The sequence below is a fragment of the Corvus hawaiiensis genome, chromosome 15 (assembly GCF_020740725.1).
Source record: "Corvus hawaiiensis isolate bCorHaw1 chromosome 15, bCorHaw1.pri.cur, whole genome shotgun sequence".
NCBI classification, from domain to species: domain Eukaryota; kingdom Metazoa; phylum Chordata; class Aves; order Passeriformes; family Corvidae; genus Corvus; species Corvus hawaiiensis.
Genome location: NC_063227.1, coordinates 11,298,895 through 11,315,856, shown reverse-complemented (window position 1 = coordinate 11,315,856; position 16,962 = coordinate 11,298,895). Strand labels below are relative to the sequence as shown.

The window sequence follows — 16,962 nt, the reverse complement described above, 5'->3', positions numbered from 1 at the left end:
CTACCCTCTGTATTGCTGCTGCAAGATGGATGCACAGCGGGGCACAGCCGGGCATCACGAGAACAGTTAATAGACAGAGAACTGGAACAGCGAGCCATCAGCTGGGAGCTGCCGGGGCTGCCGGGGCCGGCGGGGTCTCTTTCCCCGGATCATTCCACGAAACGTAGAGACGGCAATTATGTGAGCCCTCCTACACACTGGCACAGAGGAAAACAAGGATCAGACACAGCTTTAGGAATCAAACGCTCTCACAGCCCCTGAAATCCTGTCCCTAATGCAGCCCCGTGCTTTTTCCCAGCAGTGTTTACTCTCGGCAACAGACAAGGTCAGCAATGTCTGCTCAAGGAGCCTGTAGCAGCTCTGGCCTGGGGAGAGGAGCTTTTTATATTCCCATCTCCTATCCGTTTACTATTCCTGCTCTACACGTGACTCTGGCTTTGCTTGCAGTCGGATACGTGGATAGCTATCAAAGCCATTTCAGAAATCTGAACAGCGCTGTCATCTTCTGAAATAACTCAGGGGGCACTCAGAAACCCCGTGGTGTCTAAAACAAGCACAGTGCTTGCCCTGCTTGGACAATAAACTACCTGGAAGTGTGAGCAGGGCAAGCTGTGAGCAGGGCGAGCCCAGACGAGGATTCCCGTGCCAGCCTCATGGGCGAGAGCAGGCTGGAAAGCATTGCTCCAGCAGAGATCACAGAGGGCGACGCGGGAGTGTGGGAAGGAAGCACGGAGTGGGAGCGATGGCTTGGCGGTGCTTGGGGAGGAGAAGCAGATGGTAACATTTATCTGGCCAGGCAGCGATCTGCTGCTGCTTCAGATGTGGGATGAAGAACCCATGTCGTGGGAAGATTCAGGTATCTCCTGTTTGGAGAGAACATCCTCATGCTGGGCCTGGGCTACTGAACAGTCTAAGCTGTCCCCAGTGATAAGAGGAGGGTGGGGGCCAGTTGGGACAGATCAGGGGTTCTCAGGCAGCAGCAGGCAACAGCAGGCAGCAGCCCTCCACCTGCCCTGCCGTGCCCTGGGGCTGTGCAAGAACCATACTAAAGAAATGCAATGCATGCCTGCTCCCATGGGGAGATTAGGGTTGTGGACTGTATTGTCTTAAGCATTAATGTTAATGCAATCTTAGTAATTATTCAGTCAACAGTAATTTATTACAGAGGACTAATTTGCAGTGCTCAGAAATAACTGTGGTTAGGCTGCAAATTTAGCATATCAAAAGTAAGTGGTAGACATTGACTCAGTAAGTGGTAGATGACATGGTTAGGTTTATCTGGTTTGCAGATGTATCCTTAACATACTAAAATTTCACGTGTCTGACGTGAAAACACCACAGTGTTTTCTCTTAAAATGTGAACCTGCATAAATTAGCAGTTATAGAAATCCCTCGTGTTCTAGCCAGCTGTACTAGTTTGAAAGCAAACCAGTGAGACACTCTAAATCAGAACTACAATTTAATAGGAAAATTAAAAATAAATGCAGTAGTACAGAAACACTGACAGAGACAGAATATAACCTGACACCCTGTAGGTCAGGGTGGTGGTAGCAGTCCGATTAAATGGTGGCTGCAGTCCTCCTGAAGTGATGGATGTGGTTCTATTGAAGTGGTGATCCTGTAGAAGGGCCTGCTCTTCCTCTGAAGGTCCAGTGGTGGTTATGTAGCTCTTTTCCTCTGGGAACCCAGGAGGTAAGGGTTGAGTGCGGGGTTCCAAACCTCAGATTATATCCAGTTTGGGATGCTTGGTTCCTCCCCCAGGCAGAGCATCTCAAAATGGGATGATGTAATTTTATGAGTCATGCAGTGAGGCTTGATAGCCCATTAACAGAAGATATGTCCCGGAGGGAGTTATCAGGGATGTGTCATGGAAGAGATAAAAGAACACTGCTCCGCCTGGTTTTAACATGTTAAGATGGTGATAGAATACATACTTTTGGTTACATTTTGCACTGTAACTTAAGACACAAGCTCTGCCACAGCACCACAAGCTCCTGCTGCAATCACCATAACCCAGAGTTTTTGCTGGGTGCTTGTGGCAGGACATCCTCCTCTCTCTCATGGCTGGGGCATTTGGAAGAGATAACTCAGGCCAGTTTAATAGCCCAGCAAGGGGTCAGAGAGCCCAGTAAGGGGTCACCTCCAGGCGCCAAGAGTCTGAGCCCCAGCCCCAAGTACACATCGTGGTATGAGAGCAGATGTGGAAAGAGATAAAAGAAAATAAACATCGGTGACCAAAAGACATGGTCCTTACGTCTATAAAAGTCCACATGAATTATCACAGAGGCAGAAGTCTCTTACACACTCCTTGGAACGTGTGAGAAGATTTCTTCCCGAAGCTTGGATGCAACTTTGTGGTTACTTTTCTGGAAATTGAGGGAAAGGATTTCGATGTGTGCCCCTTCAACAATTTGGTGGTAAGAAACAATGGATCCTAAGTTATACTATTTCTTAGCTAGCTGCAAATTTCATGGTACCTTTAACCCCAAGTGTATAATACTAGTATTCCCATTTGTCTTATTCCTGTGTAGTAAAAGTCTGTTTTAAGTCTGACATTTGTTAGTTTTGTGTCTATTAATAAATAATTCATTCTATAATAGACTGAATCAGCCATTATTAAAGAACTTGCAAATGAGAGTGGGTCTTGGGGTGCTGGCCACCTCAATAATGCAACTGCCTGCTGCCAGAAGCCTGGACAAAAGGCAGGGACTTATTTAAACCCACATCATCCATTCATAACAGTGCTCCCCAGCTTGCAAACCCCACTTGTGATCCAAGCATGGAAATTATGAAAACCACATGGAAACAGTGGCCAGTGAATGGCTTGGACAGTTGTGGAGCAAATTCACTGTAGGGGAAGGACCAGTCCTCGTTCTTCCAACTGACCCTTCTGAAGGAAGTCAGTGCATGTGTCCAGAGAAGGGCAACAGAGCTAGGGAAGGAGCTGGAGCATAATTCTGATAAGGAGCAGCTGAGGGAGCAGGAGGGGCTCTGGAGTATGGGAGGCTCAGTGGAGATCTTGCTCTCTACAACTCCCTGAAAAGAGGAGGAAGTGAGGTGGGGGTTGGTCTCTTCTCCCAAGGAAGAAGCAATAGGATGAGAGGAAACAGCCTCATGTTGCACCAGGGGAGGTTTGGGTTGGATATTAGGGAAAATTTGTTCATGACACTGGCATGGGCAGTGGTGGAGTCACCATCCCTGGAGGGATTTAACACACATGAAGATATGTGACTTGGTGACATGGTTTAGTGGTGGGCTTGATAGTGCTGGGGGGCTTTTTGCACCAAAACAATTCCATAATTTTTCCACACCCTTATAAAAGACATTTTCAGCTATTAGATGAAGAGCATTTTATGGGAAATGAGGTTAGGGAGAGTCCTGTAAACTGAAATCAGACACTGAAGAGCCAGCAGAGCAAAGGAGTAGTTCATTATAGAGGGAGATGGAACAAATCTTTGAATGGCTGAGACACCACCTCTGGTGCAGGCACTTGGTTCTTGTGGAAGCAGAAAGCTGCACCAATAGCTGCTGGATGCCACAAGCTGCCCCTAGCTGTGGAGCAGCCCAGTGCGGTCACATTACCCTCACCTAGTGTGACACTGTGCTACTGCTGGCATCAGAGCTCCTGCTCTGCTCCAGAGTGGGGTGGTACTGCTCACAGCAGCTCTGCTTTTTCTGCTAGGGCAAAGCTCCTTTGAAGGGATCCTCTGCTGTGGTGGGATAGCTGTGCCACCCTCCCAGTAGCTGTCTTGAGAGCTGGGAATTAGAAAGCACATGACAGTTTAGAGTTTTGTGGATTGCACAGCACTTGGATCATGTGGAAACTTGCTTATCAAAGCAAGACCCATTTTGTATGTGTCCTCTGAGGGGCTCTGTACCACATGCTGGAGCTCCCATGCCACCCTGCTGGAGTGTGATAGAGCCCTGCTCTGCCCAAAGCCCTGGCCTTGCCCTCCTGCCTGCCCTGGAGTTGGTGATCACATCCATCAGGGTCACATCCCACTGGACCAATAGCATCTGGGAAAAAGTTATCTTTAGCAGCCTTTAAAAAGGCTCTTATCTCTGCCTTTCTGCTCTCTCAGCAATATAGTGCAAGTACCCCTGGAGCAGTGCCAAGAGTTGCCTGATGTTCACTTGAATCCAATTTGTGGGACTTGGAGCCCTTAGGGGCATTATGGCCACCACTTCCCAGTTCTTGGTAGTGGTGAATGAACATGTCTCCTCCTAAGCAAAGCCCAGCAGACAAACATTTGGTGTGAATGATTTTTCATCTTATTTGTGGTAGGAATGCTGTAAAAGAGATGGATTAAAGAGATGACTTTAGCATGTGTGTGAGGATTTAGGATAAACCCTCCCAAAGCCCACCTACTCAAGTGCAGTCAGCTTTCCCAAGGCTATCCACCACCCACAAAGGACTTCAGTAATTTTCCTTGGTGTAAGGTCACTCCAGCCAGGGAAGAGATATTGCTTTGGCCCTGGTGGGGACCAGCACACACTTCCTCTGCAGCAGCAGCAGGTGCATCGAGGCAAACGTGTCCTGCTTCCCTGGCCCCCAGCCTTTGGGTCAGAGCTCAGTGATGTGGGTCAAGGGCTGCATCAGAGCAAGGAATCGCCAGAGGTCTTGCCAGAGAAAAGACAAGATACTCAAGCCCATCACTACGTTGTAAAACGACCTCTCCCGGAGCGATCATTGCCAGAGGTTTCCCGAAGCGCTGCCCTCTGGGTGGATTTGGATGTTCTTTCTTGAGAACCTCCTCACCACGCCGGGACTCCTCACAGAGCTGGCTCTTGTCCCATCCTGCTGGAAGCCGCTGGATATTTCAGTTTTCATCACTAGATGGAGCAAGAGACAGCACAGCGCCTGGATGGAGCTCTAACTTGCCCCACGGCCCTGCATCCAGACAGCTCCTCTGCCCCTCATCCACTCCCCACATCCTCTATACACCCCTGCATCCCAGGCACAGCCATTTACCACTGTCTCCCCTACACATCCCATACATTCCTCTGCACATCATGCATCCAATGCCTTCCTTTATACCCCCTCCACTCCCCCAGATGTTGGGGGACATACTGCCTGGGGAAGCTCGGATTCTCCATTCCAAGGACAGATTAGACACCTTTTGGGAGGGTCATGGGTGGCTGATACTGCCTAGGGACACAGACAAGGCGTGTGTGGCCTCCCGAGAGCCCCTCCAGCCGGATTTTCCAGTGATGGTGTCCATGTCCCACTGGTGAGCCCAAGTCCTCCCAACCCACGGTCCCACAGTGCCAGCAGCTTGGGGAGGACACACTCATCACTGGCCTCCTGGAACCCTTCAGGTTTGGGAGGGAAGAACTAAGATGTTTCTTCAGAAAATAGTTATTCTCATTAATAAAGCCAAAAGCCTGAACCAGGCTTGAGCAGTATCTTTGCAGAGTGAAGTGCGACCCTGTGCACATCAACTGCCCTGAAAGTAGTACTGACCCCAGCCCAGGCCCTCCCCACTGGGCTTCCTGCAAAAGGAACTGCTTTAGAACTACTTAAAAATTCAGAATATTTAAGTGTCCTGGTGGAGAAGCTATTCCTGGGCTGGAAGAGCTCTGAGAGTGTTTGCAGGGGAGAAACAGAAGCAAAACTACTTGCAGATAAATTTCCTTAGAATCGGGAGCAGTTTTCTGGGTTTTACTATATGTGTAGGGAAGATTTTTTTCCTCCTTGAAGTAATTAAAATAGTTCTTTCACAAATGAGAAAGGGAAGAGAGGGAACTTTTCCAAAGAGCCTCTTTCCCTCAATCCCCCTCCTATGGCACAGGACATTTATCCTCAGAGGAACGGATGGACTGAGATTGAGTCCCTGGGACAGACAGGCAGTAACAAAAGCAAAGGTAAACCACTCCAAACAAAAGCTGCAGCAGAACAGGGGTGTGGTGGTGGAAATAATGCCTGGCGGAAACTTTAATGATGATACATGGAAAAAGTTAAAATGATTAAAACTTGAATCAGTCTGGCCCTGGTCCCACCTCATTTAGTTAATAAATGCTGTGCTTCATCATGGTGGAGCTTACGCCTCTTTTTTTCTAAAGAAGAGAGGAGGCTCCCAGTGTTAGGCTAGTCAGAGTAGCTGCATGGGCAGCAGAGGATCTGGGGGCCCCAGTGCTGCCCAGGCCCTCTGTACCCTTCAGTCTCACAGTGGGTATCACCCCAAGGGGCTGAAGCCCCCCACCATTAATGCCCAGGGCAGAGAGGCCAGGGATGGTGGTGGCTAAACCACAGAAATACATCCAACAGGTGTGCATTCAAGGGTGAACAGAAAAATCACTAACTGCAGAGTCATAAGCATGTTAATTATTTGAATACGTGCACTAATTAGACATGGAGTTACACAGACCCACACTATGAAAACCTTTCCTGCCACATGCAGATTCTCAGAGATTGTGTCTTTTAAATGTTTTAGGCACATACAGACAATTTCCATATATGAACACTTGCCAAATAAAACTGTTTAGGTTAAATATTGGAGGCACTTACCTCATTGTCCCTTCTGACTTTCCCATACACCAGTGATTTGAATCCCAAGCAACTATTAAAACCAGACCCATCGAGATTGAGCTACAGAAGCAAACATCCCTCTGACACAGCTGCTAACCCCAGCCTGCCCTTGCCTCCCAATCCTCCACATTCCCACCACCCAGTGGGCTTCTGTACTCCAAGGGTCAGCAATAACCTTTCCTTGGGAAGAAGGCCCAGATCACTCCAGCAGTGACAGCAGTAACACCCCCAGCACTGCAGAGCCTAGGACATCAGGTGGGAGAAGGTTCCCTTGGAGTGTCACCATGGCTGGTCAAACATCACCAAAACCACTGATTCACTGGCCTTGTGCAGGGGCAGATGCAGCAAAGCTCTGGACCATCACAGGACAAGCTGGGTCACAGTGGTGGAGAGGAGCCAGGCACCAGTGGGGGATCATGTAACAGGCAGAGACACAGTGGCCTTTCCCATCTCCACACCCAATAGGATGTAGGATCCCAGGAAGATCTCAAGTTAAAAAAACCCCACACCAACTCCCTCCAAAACATAGGCCAAACCTCAAACGAGCTCTCAATGAAATGTGAAAAGCAATTCACATTTGCAATTCGTACAGAGATGCAATTCATAACTCCAAGATGCTTTTTGAAGTTTATCCAGCTGTCCTCACCTGGATACCAGGGGAACCCCACACGTACAGACCAGGCAAAGGCCAAGTGATGTCAGACAAAACCCATAATACAATTTTATTTTTTTGTTTCATACAAACAGCACCCTCCCCATATTTTACAGAGTTTAACAGCATTATCTGGTGACACAGAAGGTGACACTTGCCTGTGGCTGTTCCTGCAAGCCTCACAACAGTAATGGGGTGGCCTGAAGCCAGGAAACCATGTGCCCTGGGATGGGCCTGTGTGAGGCAGCTCCAAGCTCTGCAGGGGGATCAAGTGAATTGATTACTCCTAAGAAAGGGTATCATGAGAGGCCATGTGGAAATACTCATTTGAGGGAACCTGGGATCAAATTAAAAGAATGGCTCCATGCCCAGCACTCCCAGTGCTGTACTGGTGTGCCAGCCAAGCAAGACCACCAAGGGTGCCCTGGCTCAGCTGGGTGTTTAAAATGAGGGCAATGAACCAACTTAAGAACTTCTTGGCATTCCCTGTATCAGGGCTGCTGACTCCTGGCATCCTGAAGGATATGGCCACCATGCAGGTGGAGTCAAATGGGGACAAAAGCCTCAGGGAGTGACAAACAGCACCACTGGCAGGTCCAAATGTCTGCCTGGAAAAGGGGGAAAGGCACCCTGTGCCATTCACGTTGAGTTTTCCATCATGCAGCTGAGCTGTATTCAATCCTATTTGGGTGAAGCCCGAACTCTCAAGCTACAGGCACCAGAGCTCGAACCGGCTATGTGTAAGGATAACAGAGGAATTCAGAATAAATGTTTCCAACAATGGCAACCTAAGGAGCTCCAAGTAGAGCCCTGCAAACCAGGGCAGTAATGCTTCCCACCTGATTACCATTAGTCTCCTCATTTACACTTGTCCCAAACATTCCCCTTCAGAGAGTCCAACTGACCAAGCAAGGTCATGCAAATACAAGAAAAACATGGTTCAGCTCTGTGATAAAAATTTCCATGTTTCTTGTAATTTAATAATTAAAAATTCCTGATGGCAGAAGGAGGGGGAGATGGATGTCCGGCTGCTAGCAGGAATGCACACAGCCAGCATCCCTGTGGTACCCAGCTGGAGGGAGCCCAGGGCTGCTGGGAGGCTGCGGGACGCAGGGCAGGAGCTGCTGCATCTCTGTAAAGCACTGCATGAAGAGATCTAGATGGAGACCAGTAACACCCTAAAATTCCTTCTGGGGTGCAGAACCTGTAGGAAGAAATTACCTGCTCAGCCCCAACTAGGATCATGCTCCCAACCCTCCTCCAATCCACAGTTTTCCCTCTTATGGAGAACCAGGAGGGAAAGGGGTGAGGCTCTCAAAGTGAGGCTGTTGCAAAGCAGAAGTAACCTCATGGTAGCAAAGACACAGCTCCCATCACCTTGCACAGCAGTACTCAGCAGCTGAGCAACTCAACTCTCTCTCTCCTTCCTCCAAGTATTAACATGAAAAAACCCACATTTCTCTAACAAAGCAACATTTCAAGATCCACAAAATCTCTTCCCTGTCAAATAAAGTGGATGATGGATGTGGCTGAAGGCACAGCCTTGGGAGATGGGTATAAAACTAATCCTGCCGCCCTGGGACTTGGGGCTCACCCAAGCTCCAGTTATTCCCTAAGTGCCTGGAGGGATTTTATCACCCCCTCCCTGCTGGGAGGCAGACCCAGATAGCAGTGATCTGAGGATCTAGAAATAAAGGACTGCAAAACTATAGCAAAAACTGGGGAACAGTCACAATGGCCAAAGCAAAGGCATCTGTGGGCAGAAGTAGGGATAATCAAAGGGTGCTCCAGACTACTGCAGTGTCCTTTCAAGGTGTGCTTGAGTGATTAGATGACAGAACAATAGAATTAGGAGTAGAAGAAGGAAGAAAAAAACCTCATCACACACTCAGTGTGGAGATCTCTTGGGGAACTCAAATCAGTCCGTGTCAGCTTCAAACTGCACTGCCCTGGTCCAGGGAGTTTCACTATAATTACTGCTTTAAGAGACCACCCTTCCTTGACACATCTGCTGGGATGCAGCTGACTGAGGCACCCACTGGTATCGTCCTGACTCTCAGGGATTGGTTTTTAATCACTGGGGCAGCCACAGGACAGAAGATTAGGGTCAGGACATAAGAGACAGCTTCTTTTGCTAAAGTGCCTTATTTTCTTTGAGCTTTTAAAACATCTTCTAAAACATCTTCAGTAGAAGGAGGGCACAAAAAAAAAAAAAAAAAAAAGAAAAAAAAAAAGGAATACAGGTTTTTATATGAAACAGAGTAGAGAATTAATCAATATTTACACAGATCTTGGATAAGACTATAGCACAGACTAATAACCCAACACAGCAAAAAGCAGAGTGCCAAAAAGAAGGGAAAACCTGTTTGAATGCTTTCAACACCATTCTCCAGAGATCCCAAGTGTAAATGGTTTTATCTAGGAAAAAGCATTTTAACTTGGGCTTTGGTAATCGGAGTTGATTACAGCCCCGCTGCTCACAGCTGGCAGGAGAACGTGGGTGGGCACACCCGACCTCTCCAGAGCACAGCCCAGGCTTAGACGAGTTCAACTTTAGCGTTTGGATAAACAGCGACCACATCATATCCCTCGGGGGGTTTAACCCTCTCCTTGGCGTGCGTCTCACAGTACAGCTGCTCCTCAATGAAGAAATACCCTCTCTGCTTCAGGTTGAGGCCACAGTCGTCGCACATGAAGCACTCGGGGTGGTAGAGTTTGTCCCGAGCCTTGACGATGGTGCCCCTGGGAGAGATGGGGAAAGCTTAGGTGAGGTGGAGAAACAATGTGCATGAACAGCTTTTCCTGCTGCCTCAAGTAAAACAGAGTAGGTGGAGGAAAGCAGCATGCAGGGACATGTAAGGGTGTTATCAGGGGTTCTCATCCCAACATCTCAGCCCACCCAAAGCTGCCACCTCATTCCAGGTATGGCTTCACTATGCTTCTGCGGGAAGGGGTGCTCCACACCCGGCAGCACTGCTCCACAGCTCGATGCAAAGCAGAGCCTTAAGTATCTACAGTCAGCCTGGATCTGAAAATCAGGAGCAAGCATCCTGCAAGGACTGGGGCTGTACACTCACAGGCACTATGACTTATGGAGCAGAGACCCTCAACTCACAGCACCAAGAACACGGTTACAGTCATTTGCACAGCTCACACTCAGCCAGCATACCTGGCTTGAGCAGGATGTAAATTACAGCAAAACCTAAGTTACAATAGGTCATAAATTACAACAGAACCAAACAGAAAAACACCTATACTTTCTGAAATAAACATCCATCTGTCAGACAGTAACTCTTCAACAAACAAAAAAACCAACTCACGGCTCTCTTCTTCTCAACACTCATGGTGTTTCTCCCCCCAGCCCTTGTAAGGCAGTGAAGGAGGGCCAGTGCTGTGGTGCTATTCATAGTCCCTGGGCAGCTACTGTGATAAGCAGGGCACAAACCATCCCATAAACTATCCCTTGGGAGACTCCCTTAAAAGGGGCAATCCAAACTGTATTGCTCAGGTTTAGATATGGTTAGAAAAAACCAGAAAGGGATTCAAGGTATTCTCCTATAAATTATAACCCATGTGCCTGGCAGGACCCAACCCAGCTGTGTTCCAGTGTCACCATCCCCACTGCACAGGAGGCTTTGGTGAGGCAAGACACTTACACAATCCCATTCCCACAGCGGGTGCACTCGGGAAGCATCTGCAGCCCGGACATGGGACCACCAAGCTTTGGCACCGGGGGCTTGATGTTTCGGGGGTTGCTCAGTTTGTCGAGTTTTTCACCTGCCAAGAATTATAAAGACACAGATTGAAAACTCTGCCTCTCAGGGCTGTTTTTTTCTCTTTTTCTTCCTTTTCTTTTTCTTTTCCCTTAAGGAGTCCAATGAGTCTCTGTGTGTCATAACAGGATCTGCAACTTCCTTGGAAGTTCCAGGATAGCACTAGCTCAATAGACATGGACCTTGTCAAAATACAAAGCAGCTGTGATCTAGAGATGTGAGGTTAATTTGGCTGTAACACTACTTACTAAGTTAAGAATAATAAATAGTGAAGAGCTCAGAGAAGCTCAAAAAAAAAAAAAAAGGTTCCATCACACCAACATTTCAGGCACACTTGGTAGATCCACCATCTCTCAAGGAGATGGAGATGAAAGCCTTTCAGAGAATGAGGCAAACTGAACCAAACAATAATAGAATCACATGCACTTTTCTTCCTAGAGCACGCATTTAAGCTCAAATAATCTAAACCAAAATATTGTGATAGAAGATAAGGTCTTCTGAGGCACCAGGCCTCCTTTCATAAACATCCAACAATGGGAAAGGAAGCAATGAAGATTTTGTGCATGTGAACAGTATCATAGCAGCGTTTTCAGTGTTGCTGCCTGCACTGCACTCCCTACAGACGATCTACCATCTGCCCTCCAATTCTGGACAACACCAACATGCTTGTTACCAACCCCTGGGATACTTAAAAGCTTCCAGTAGTGACTGCACGGTTTTCCACGGCTGACAACTGACTGGTCTGTTTGGCATATATCGATCTATGGTTCCTCTGTGATGGCCTAAGTTCATAGAAAGGAAAAGCTCATGAAGAAGGACCATTTGGCTCACAGTTTGGAAAAGCAGCAGAGGAGCTCTTGGATGAACAAGTCATTCTCCAGAGTTCTAATTTGCCACACTCCCTGAGCTTCCAAGATGTTTCAGTCCAGGGTCCATTGTAAACACATGCTTCAAGCCCTGACTCCCAGAAGGTCTCAGTAGGGCACAAGCACTTTCTGACTGAGCTATCTGCACATACTCTGTGCCAGTTTTGGCAACTCCAGAGCAAAATCCAGTGCAAGTGCCTTCCGTGGCTCCAGGAACATCTCTGCCTTTCCTGAAGGGAACTTTTAATATCTGGAGCCAATGCATTGTCACTGCTGGTTGTTCACTGACCCCAGGCAGGGTCACACAATAGATACAGTTTGAAGGGCATTGCTCAGAAAAGCTTTGTTCCATGGAGAGACCCCTGCTCCTCCATCCAGTGTGTCTCAGGAGTGCTTATTGTCCTGGGCCCAGACAGGAAGGAGGGTGCACACCTGACTCATCCCCTGGGGTGCACAGGCACCTTCACACCACAGCCCCCCTCTCCAGCCATGGCTCTGACAAAGAGACCAATGCTTCCAGCAGTTCCAGCGAAGTGGGTAAAACCTAAAGGACCAACTTCCCACCAGACCCCACTTCCCCAAAACACAATAGAGTGTTTAGCAATGCCAAGAGCTTTGATACGTGCAAGAGTGCCTGCCCAAGAGCAGAGCAGGGCTACTCCACCCCAGGAGTTTCCCCCAGTGCTCAGCTGGCTCCAGCCAAGCCCCTTGCTGAATCCTTCTGCTGCCTTGCTGGGAATAAAATGAAGCAACTGCTCAAGCTGTTGGCTTCCCCCAGCATGAGACACAGCATGCTTGGACTAGACATGCTCCTTTGCCAACATTTAACAGTTAAGCTGTCGCTGCCTCTCATGCAGAGTGCTTGATAAGCTGCTTAAAAAAGGAAGGAAGGGGAAAAAAAAGGGATTTTACAGCAAAATGAACCCTGCAGAGAAGGCTGCTTCCCATCTTCCTGAACTGTGGATCATTTTCTTCTATTTACCAGCTCAGTCTAACGGTGATTCACAGTCTTCAGCAGGGCAGGAAAATGCTTTAACTCCACAACCTCAACCATGCCATCCCCGTTATGGCTGGAGGGTGTCGTTCCTGGGTCATGGGTGCCTATGAAGGTGGGCACTGCCATCCCTCCAGCCTCCACCTCAGCACAAAGCACTGCTCCCTAAGGGTGTGGGATAGGGCTAAAATGCTTTCAGTAGAAACACATTCCATATAAAACAGATTGTTGTCCAAGACACGCAGCTCTTCAGGAGAGGAGAGCTTGACTTTAAAAGGACGATGCAGAGCAGGCTTAAGTCAAAATGTGTAATTTTAGGCTTAAGGAAAAAGCAGTGGTGGCAGCTGTAAAACAAACCCAGCAGGAACACTTGGGATTGAAAACATGCTGGAACATCACAGAGCTTCATGCCAAGCAGAGATGCTTTTCACTTAATTTTTCATCCCTTGTGAAATAAATGAATGACCAAGGCATGAGTGGGGCTGTGCCTGCAGGCAGTCACACATTCCTTCCACACCAATGAGGGGGAGAGGGAGGATGGTAGAGCCCAGGAGGTGACAATGACTGCTCCAGCCTGTCTCATGCTGGCTGGTACCCGACAGCAGCCTCTCAGGCTCCAGTCGAACAGGTGGTGTTGCACTGGTGATGGGCTAGTGCCAAGAGAATGCTAACGAGCACACATCCAGGACTGGCTGGACAGTCCCAGGATGTGGGGACTTGTCCTGACACCTCTTTGTTCCCCATTCCTCCAGTCCACAGTCTTTTCTTTCTCCCTTCCTCCTAGCAGTGGGTTGCTGCCAGCCCAGGGCTGCGGGATGCAGGGAGAAGCAGGAGCAAAGCTTGAATTTTGTTCCCTTTCCCTGGCACAGAGAAGGGAGGCAGTCAGCAGCGTTACTAATTGGGATTAACAGTCACTTCCCATTTGCTTCTTCCTAATGAGGAGACTGGGGGAGCAGCAGGTTTGTCCTTGCTCTTGGTAAAGGACTTGAAGGTCCAACTGGGGCCTGTATTTAACATCAGTTTTTCTGCCAATCCAGGGGCTGTAATACTAATACTAAATATAATAATAAACCCAGTGCTTCTGAGGTTGGTCCTGTCTCATGCTTTGCAACTATGGCTCAGTTCCACTGAGAAAACCAATGCTGGTAGAATTCCATGATGATCAGAAGTTACCTGCAATTGTGCTTCTTGTGAAGCAAGAACCAACATCCTTCTCGTCAAAGAACGGACTTCTCCAGCACTTTAGATACACAGAAACTGAAGTGCAGCAGCCCAGCTCCCTACCTCTCACAGCTTCATAATGAGATTTACAGTAGTTGGTATTTTCCCATAAAATATACGTTCCTGGATTCCCATGATTGGAGTATGGGGCCCTTGGAAGCAAGCAGAAAGAGAAGTCTTGCCCTAATTACTGTAAAGCAAAGGCTAAAAGTTTGAATATAAAAATCCCAATGGACTTAAGGTTGAAAGGCAAAAAGAAAAGGTGAAATGTATAGATTGGGAAGCTTATTATTTAATGTGTTAATGACACGGGCAGGAAGCTGTGACAGACCTGAGAAGTGAGCCAAGAACTCCTGATCTCTATCCCTGCATTTCTGAGGACCATCCCACATCCTTATGCAAATGCCATTTACTTAACCAGACCAGGTTCTTCAACAGTGATCTTAAACAACTGCTTAAGGCCATCACATTTCATAAACCGTCTCGGAAAAACAGCTGCCACACTGGTTGCAAATCCAGCTTTCACACGGTGCTCAAGTCAGCCACAAAATTTGGCAAGCCAGAGTACACAAAACCCTGATTTGAAACCTGCCATCCCAGTGGTTTCCTCACAGGAGGGTGCTTGGGTGCCAACCTCCTTACCATTCTCACCGGCCTCCAACATTCCCTGTAAGTATCGGAAGGATCCCGACTGCTTTGGCTCTGAAATGGGCTTTTCATAATCCTGAAGCATTTTGTAGACATCTGACTCCACATCAATCCCATTTCTGTTCCGTGGGAGAGACTTCACGGGGTCAATGCTGGTTTAAAGCAAAGAAAGAAAGGCTCAAGTCAAACAGAAACAGCTACTGTAAGCTCATCAGGCAGGTACTGAAATCTCTACATTCCCACAGATTTAATTAAGCACCTCTGTTCCCATGTGTTTCCCTGCCTGGACGTATGTCTGGCCCAGGAACAGCTGCTGAATCAAGGAGGTTAAACTTGTTCCCTTGTTGGGCTCCAATTGAGCAACACAGCAAGGGCTAGCCCAGTTACCAAATGCCTTCAGGAAAGAGGGCAGCTGCTTGTAAATGCTGTAAATTGCTTTGCCACCCATGGAATTTACTGAAAAAATGGGAAAAATATGCATTTCATTAGCTATGCAGGGCCAGGGCATGCACTCACCCCTTGTAAGGGCATCTGGAGAGCATGTGCCAGGCAGGACAGCAAACCCTCTCACCACCCACAAGTGCCTCTTGTGAAGCTGGTGTTACCATAGGTACATCACAAGCACAGCCCACAGCTTAACTGAGAAAACCATGCCACCAGAGAGGGGGACACTGGGGCTGCCCTGTAACCCCCACCTCCAGCCTTCAGACTGGAGCTGCTCCTGGTCTGTATGTGAAGCATTTGGGATGCACAGACAACAAATAACAATTTAAACCACTATTCCAGTCCAATACATCAAAACAGGAAAAGCATGGTCTGGAATCAAAAATATTTCAGGTACATGTTTAAATGTCCTGCTGAGAAGAGCTGAATCCAAGTGCTGTTGTGCTCCAGAGGCCCCAACACACAGCACAGCTCTGGGCAAGGGGCTCCTCCTCCTTTTTATAGAGGTCATCAAGATCATTATAAAACCAATAAAAATAGCAAGAGCCCTGAAATCCATCAGCTTCACATACTTTAGCCATCATCTGGATAATTTTCTCCACCAGTATTATATTCACATCTGCTTAAATAAATAAACAAAAGAAATAACATTCACTTTTAAAGAAAGAAAGAGAAAAAAAACCTCCAGACAAAGGTCACTTTCAAAGAATGGCCAGAGCTCCACATTCTGGGAGTGACTCCCCAGCAGCTCTGGTCCCTGTGGGAAGTAAGGGCCAGCCTGGGTGGTGGGGCTGAGCCACGCTGGGGCAAAGCCATGGACTTATCCCCATGACTCCCAGCCAGTCTAAACCCTGCATGTGCGCTCCAAGTGCTTGTCTACCCTGCTACACCTCACTCCTACATCAGTTCACACATTTTCAATGGGAAAAGGCAGGTTTTGGCCAGCCCAGCCTCATCAAACACCAATTCAAAGAAAACGCACTCCTGCCCCAATTCTACTCAAAGACCCAAGTGAATGTCCTGGCTTTCGGCTCACTTGCAGATAACGCCAGATTTTGTTCTCTATATTTTTTGTGCAGTTCTCCTCTTTCCAACTTCATTAACTTTCCTGGAGCAGCACAGGGAATAAGCTGTGCTGAAATACAGATTCATGCAGACACAGAGTTCCCAAGCTGAAAAGAAACTCTCTTTGCATGTGATACAGACATTACTTTCTTGCAGGATATTTTGCCAGTTTGGAGGAACATAAATCAAGATCCTCATAAGCCATGTGAAAGCATCCCAGCTCACAACCTGGCTTGTCTCAAAGTCTGAGTTATCCACCCAAACCATTCTTGGCTACACAAAAGCCTTTTCTTTCCTAGGAGTATTATTTATTCCTCAGCCTCCCGGATAGCTGTACTGAACAGATATAAACATCCCAGTTACTGGAGTTCATCTTTTCAGCCGGTATCTCCAGTTTCCAGGGCAAGTGTTGGCTCCTGGGTCTGTGGCAAGGTGATCCCCACTCCTAGGAGGGCAGCACCTTCCATCCTGCCTTGGATATACACTTTTAATAAACAGTGCATTATTGTCTGTGACACTCACAGCCATGGAATTGTTTAGGTTAGAAAAGCCCTCTAAGATCATCAAGCCACATCATTCCCCCAGCACTGCCAAGGCCACCACTAAACCATGTCCCCAAGAGAAACATCCACATGTCTGTTAAGTCCCTCCAAGTATGGCGACTCCACCATCGCTCCAGGCAGCCTGCGCCAGGGTTTGACAACCTTTTTGGTGACATTTTTGCTAATATGCAATTTAAACCTCTCCTCCTCTTGTCTTCCCTAGCATTA

The 16,962-nt window shown here is 47.8% G+C and overlaps 1 protein-coding gene across 1 annotated transcript in view; it reads right to left on the bottom strand.

Annotated features, from left to right (window-relative positions):
- Window positions 1–7,227: 7,227 nt before the first annotated feature.
- PDLIM4 (PDZ and LIM domain 4) overlaps window positions 7,228–16,962 on the bottom strand; it is a 47,278-nt gene continuing 37,543 nt past the window's right edge. Inside the window, exons 5-7 of the mRNA XM_048320086.1 lie at window positions 14,678–14,835; window positions 10,838–10,958; window positions 7,228–9,923 (exon numbers count right to left, since the gene is read on the bottom strand). Coding sequence (XP_048176043.1) covers window positions 9,719–9,923; window positions 10,838–10,958; window positions 14,678–14,835 — 484 coding nt within the window. The 3' untranslated portion in view covers window positions 7,228–9,718. The remainder of the gene's footprint in view (window positions 9,924–10,837; window positions 10,959–14,677; window positions 14,836–16,962) is intronic.